At 41.6% G+C, this 6000-nt stretch overlaps 1 protein-coding gene across 2 annotated transcripts in view; it reads right to left on the bottom strand.

Annotated features, from left to right (window-relative positions):
• Nucleotides 1-2533: 2533 nt before the first annotated feature.
• The window catches only part of LOC120940039 (WW domain-containing adapter protein with coiled-coil), a gene marked incomplete at its 3' end in the record, with an annotated part of 68342 nt that continues 64875 nt past the window's right edge, over nucleotides 2534-6000 (bottom strand). For both annotated transcript variants that reach the window (XM_040352593.1, XM_040352592.1), the window contains 1 exon segment: nucleotides 2534-2656. In XM_040352593.1, the coding sequence (XP_040208527.1) occupies nucleotides 2534-2656 (123 nt within the window).

The following is a 6000-nucleotide window of genomic DNA, read 5'->3' as shown; positions in this document are numbered from 1 at the left end:
ACTAAAGAGGCACAAGCTTTTTTCTTTACTTAAGAATTTAGCAAAAAGTTCACTTAAAATTTAAAGTATCTCTACCGCAAACTTTTAGGGATAAAATTGAGAAAAGTTGCCATTCTTGTCAGGTTTAACTGCTCTGTCAGATATTTTCCCTCACTTCCTATCCTGGGGTGAACACCTTTCCACCAGAAAGAAAGTGAAGGAATCTCTCCAACAGAGCTTTAATCCATGGTCACCATTATATATATATAAAAAAAAAGGTTTTGAGTATGAAATACACTTGTTACATTGCTTTGACTTGATAAGCTTTTCTGCCAGGCGAACACTGACTGCTCTTATTTCCTGCTGCCGCGATAAGCTGCGAGGAAATAAAGCACAGTGTAAATGCAAGTCTGGTCAGAGCTTAAAGTGGATGTAAACCCCCCAAAAAAAAAATTTGATGTCACAATGTAGAGAACAAGATTTCCTATCATCTGTGCCCAGTCTTGCCACACAGAGTTAAAGGGGTTGTAAAGGAAAACATTTTTTTTCATAATAAGCATCCTTTACCTGCAGACATTCCTCTTTTCACTTCCTCATTGTTCGTTTTTGCTCAGAAGTTGCTCTATTTCTTCTCTGTTCTGTTCACTTCCTGCTTGTCTGATTTTACTGACCACCGTGACGGGAGGCTTTACTGCGGTGGTCAGTAACGTGCTCACCCCCTCCTGGGAACTACATCTGTGCGGCAGGACGCTCTCTACGTGTTAGAGACTTCAAGGAGGTGTGAATTACAGGGCGTGCCGCAATGCAAACTGGGAAATGTAGTTCTTACATGAACGAGCGACACAAACCAGGAAGTGAATGAGAGAACAGAAACTAGAATGCCGGAGGTGATACACATGAAGGAATTTAATAGGCATTTACTTGTTTTTTAACAGAATCATTACACTATTCTGTCTGTCTACCCTGCAGACATAAATTTTAGGCAATTTTTTTTTTCCTTTACAACTCCTTTAATCCAGCTCTGAGCAATGCTCTTTTATTGTTCAGTGAAAATTAACAGACTTCTAGATAAAATCCTGTCTAAATACAAAGTCCTTTCCTCTCTCCTTGCTTTGAGTGACAGGTTATTTACATATCTAGCTTGGACATGTTTATCATATGTTATGTTTATCATAATATGAGGTGATCCACAGGTCATTGTATATTACCAGGATGTGTTATGTGGGGGAGGGGTGGATTTCTCAGTTTTTATACTGTGGATCACCTCATATTATGATAAACATAACATATGATAAACATGTCCAATCTGGAAGTCTATTCATTTTCACTGAACAATAAAAGAGGATTGCTCAGAGCTGGAATAACTTTGTGTGGCAAGACTGGGCACAGATGATAGGAAATCTTATACTCTACATTGTGACATTGGGTTTACATCCACTTTAAGAGGAGGTGGGGGGCTTCTCATCCCACGTGACAACACTGCGCCAATTACCCAAGTAAAAAAAAATGATAGTAGGCACATCTACTACTTCATATTCACAACTACTGGGTTAATGTTTATTCTTGCAGCCTAATGAACAGTGAGGGAGCACCGTAGACGACAATTCACTTCTGGGGAGGGGTGCATTAAAGTAGACCTGTGCATGCCTTCAGGCATTACCTAATTCTTCAAAATATATTAAAACTTCACAGAAAAGTACTAAACCCATCATCCAAAAGCATGCACTTACTTGAAAGCGACTTACAGTGCATTGGAAAAGTATTCATACCCCTTGAAATTTTCCACATTTTGTCATGTTACAACCAAAAACTAATTTATTTTATGTGATAGACCAACATAAGGTGGCACATAATTGTGAAGTGAAAGGAAAACGATAAATTGTTTTCCAATTTTTAAAAAAAAATAAAAGTGAAAAGTGTGCCGTGCATTTGTATTTAGCTCCATCCATCTTCCCATCAACTCTGACCAGCTTCCCTGTCCCTGTGAAAGAAAAGCATAACAACATTATGCTGCCACCACCATGTTTCACAGTGGGAATGGTGTGTACAGGGTTATGTGCAGTGTTCATTTTCTTCCACATATAGCGTTCTGCTTTTAAGGCCAAAAGTGCACGACTAATAGTTGTCTTGTGGACAAATTCTGTGCAGAAGTTTGGCATTTATACAATACTGACACAGCAATTTGATCTGTTGTAATGGACATTTTCATAATTTTATGGTATTACTGGACAGAACTCAGCTGTGCAATTTTTTACACTTTTTTTGCCATCATACAGGGGGACCAGCATTGCACCCACAATCCAATTAAGCATGGCGGGGACAGCCCTTACCACAGCTGTTTGTAAACAATCAGGCAGCTGCCTAGCTGTCATGACTTCCATCTGAAAGCTGGCTTGTCAAATATACACACACACACAGCCAAGCAGGGGCAGCCACCAAGTGCATGTGTAAAACCCCCCACTGTCAGGTCCGTACCTGACAGAAAAGATTAAAGACCCTTGACATAAAATCTTATATTTTAATTTAACAGTATCACACTGCAGGGATTGCTCACCTTGTGCTGACAGCTGTGCAACTTGGGATATTAGAGAAGTGATGTTGAAAGCAGAGGGCCCAGCGGTGATGATCTTGTGAAGTATTGACTGTAAAGAGGCTTGTGTCACAGCAGCTGTAAGAACTGAAAAACGTACTTATTACTACAGGTACTTATATAGCGCAATCAAACTTACACAGCGATTTACATACATATTCTACATTCAAATCCATGCACTCAAGGAGCTTACAATCTAAAAAGGTCCCCAACTCACATTCATACATACTAGGAACAATTTAGACAGGGGCACAGGGATATCATGCAAACTTTGTGCAGGAAGCGCCATGATTGGGATTCAAACCAACGGCCCTAGTGCTGCTAGTTGGACGGCCTAATTAGCCACAGTATGCTCTGCTTGGCTGTTGGCGCCTTTCCTCCAATTGGCCGCTAGCGTGTCAGTGGATACACCACAATCACATTGGAGTATATATACTCCCCCCAGCCGCATCAGACACTCCCTGTGGCCACTGCACTATTGGACACACATTGATCACTGAGGAAGCATAGGTAACTATTTTGGCAGTTTTTATTCCCCCTTTTTCCTATTATCTGTTTTCATACTTTTGCCTTGGTGTTTGGTTTCTGACCTTATTTACCATTTATTCACATTATGCTACTTTTATTACCTTATACCTGCCCTATATTTAGGCAAAGCTTACCACTGATTGGTCCCAGCATTAGTATATTAGCTATTTCACTGCATACCTCCATTTTCGAGTTGATACTTTATTTTACACTTTTTTATAGATGGCCATGTTGACATGATTCACATGCATTGATTTTCAAAAAGTAGGTTCATTCCTGGGGACTGCTGCCTCCTACTGGTTTCCATTGTTGTGCTCTGGGGTTATTCCACCTCAGCTCCCGGGGCTGATTATCTTTTTGGCTGGCTTTCAGCCCTCCATGCTTTTGCCCGGAATATTAAGCATATTTGTAAGTAGTATTGGGCATTTATTTTTCCATTCGTTTTTTTCTCCTTCTCCCGCTATAGACAGGACCATTTTAACATTCTTTCAACTTTTAGTAATTGTTTTTTATATTTTTTATACACACCTATTCCACATCTTCTGAAGAGTGGCAGAAGCCACGAAACGCGTCAAGCTATTGGATGCCCTTTTTGTTTACATTGCTAGATACCAATATTGTACCAATTAAACAAGGTCATGCAATAATGAGTTTGGTCTTTTATGAGGTCTACAATATGAACCAATATGTTACTATACTACCATGTTATTCTATATTTTGTATGAAATATTTATTGATTGTATTTTGTGGTCATGCATTATGCCTTTATGCAACGTGTACAGTTCTAACTATGTACCTGCCAGACACATTTTTGCCGTGTTATCTCCCTGGCTGCATGCTTCATATAAAGTCCCAAACCTTTCCCCTCATTGCTCAACCACTGTGCTGAGGTTTAGAGTAATAAGTCATATCCACTGTGCTGAGGTTTAGAGTAATAAGTCATATAAACAATAACTATTAACCTTAGTAAAAAAATAGATCAATGCAAGAGATTTAGTAGTTGTGGTACTTCTGGCATTATTTAGGCCCCTTTCTCACTGGGGCGTCAGCAGTAAAGCGCTATTTTTAGCGGCGCTTCACCGTCGTATTCGGCCGCTAGCGGGGCAATTTTAACCTCCGCTAGTGGCCGAATAAGGGTTAAAACCCACAAAACGGTATAAAGATGCTGTTAGCAGGACTTTTTTTTACCGTCCTGCTAGCGCACCGATCCAGTGTGACAGCCCTTTCAGGGCGCTTTGCAGGCGCTATTTTAAGCGTTATAGCGCCTGCAATGTGCCCCAGTGTAAGAGGGTATAACTGAACTTGAATCAAGTTTTTTTTTTTTTTTTAAATCGGTCGATCTTTCTCTGCGCATACATCACAAGGGCTCACACATACAAGCACAGGGTGGGTACTAAAATGTATTTATAGCTCTCCTGTAGTTAAAGGGGTAAAGTATTTTGAGGGTTGAGTGAATATATGAACTACTATTGTATGGTTTAAGTTACTTTTACATGGCTGCTCACCCATAGTTATGCTACCATAATATGAAGTCATATGAAGTCTTCGCCTTCCCGAGCCACTAGATGTCTGCCGGGCACCCACAACTGCCCAGTAACTAAGCATGACCGTGGATCTTTGTGTGGAAACACACCGATCAACGACATGTCAGGCAGAGGAGACCGATGGTGTGTCCCTTGTACATAGAGACACCAATCGGTCACCTCCCCCAGTCAGTCCCCCCCCCCCCACAGTTAGAATCACTCCCTAGGGAACACATTTAACCCCTTGATCGCCCCTTAGTGTTAACCCCTTTTCCCTGCCAGTCATTTATACAGTAATCCATTCTTTTTTTTAGCAGGGATCGCTGTATAAATGTGAATGGTCCTAAAAATGTGTCAAAACTGCAACAACAACAGCAAATGCATTTAGACACCCATAAATTACTCGACACGTTCCAATCAGGCTTCCGTCCGGGTCACGGAACAGAAACGGCACTTGTCAAAATATGGGATGACGTTATAGAGGCCGCAGATGGAGAATCTTGTCTCCTGATCCTGCTGGACCTAAGCGCGGCATTTGACACTGTAGACCATAGACTACTACTAGCTAGGCTAGCTAAAGTGGCCAGAGTCGCGAAAGGTGATTTACTCTGGTTCTCCTCCTTCTTGGAAAACCGATCACAAACGGTGAAACTGGGATCTTTCGCTTCTGAAAAACGTACGGTATCATGCAGAGTCCCTCAGGGATCTCCCTCGTCACCCCTATTGTTCAATATCTACCTCCGCCCCCTCTTTGAAATCATCAGGAACCAGAAGTTACTCTACCACTCCTATGCACTCAACTGTATTTCAGCATCTGCAACAAAAAGGATCATTCTCTTGGACTAGAGAAATGCCTCGCTCTAATAGATGGCTGGATGACATCCAGTTATCTTAAGCTCAATGGTTCAAAAACAGAACTTCTCCTGTTTCACGCAAACCGGAAAAGTCACCCCGCGTCTACCTGGACCCCATTTCAGGGTAAAAATATCACCCCCTAGCACCAAAGTCAAAAGTCTGAGTCATTTTTGACTCCTACATGACAATGGATCCACAAATAGGGTCAGTAGTCAGCGGATCCCACCATCTGCTGCGCCTTCTACGCCGACTCGTCCCCTTTATCCCGAAAGAGGACATTGCAGTCGTAGTGGGATCATCAATTCCAGACTGGACTCCCCAAATACCAAATCACTCGTCTGCAAGTCGTTCAAAATACGGCCGCTCGACTAGTGACTGGCAAAAAACCATGGGAATCAATCTCACCTTCACTGAGATCCCTTCATTGGTTGCCAGTAAAAGACAGAATCACTTTCAAGGCACTCTGCCTAATACATAAGTGTATTCACGGCAATGCCCCCCAATATCTATGCGGAAAAAATAAAA

This window comes from Rana temporaria, chromosome 5, assembly GCF_905171775.1.
Source record: "Rana temporaria chromosome 5, aRanTem1.1, whole genome shotgun sequence".
In the NCBI taxonomy this organism is placed as follows: domain Eukaryota; kingdom Metazoa; phylum Chordata; class Amphibia; order Anura; family Ranidae; genus Rana; species Rana temporaria.
This window is presented reverse-complemented; position numbering and strand designations above follow the sequence as displayed.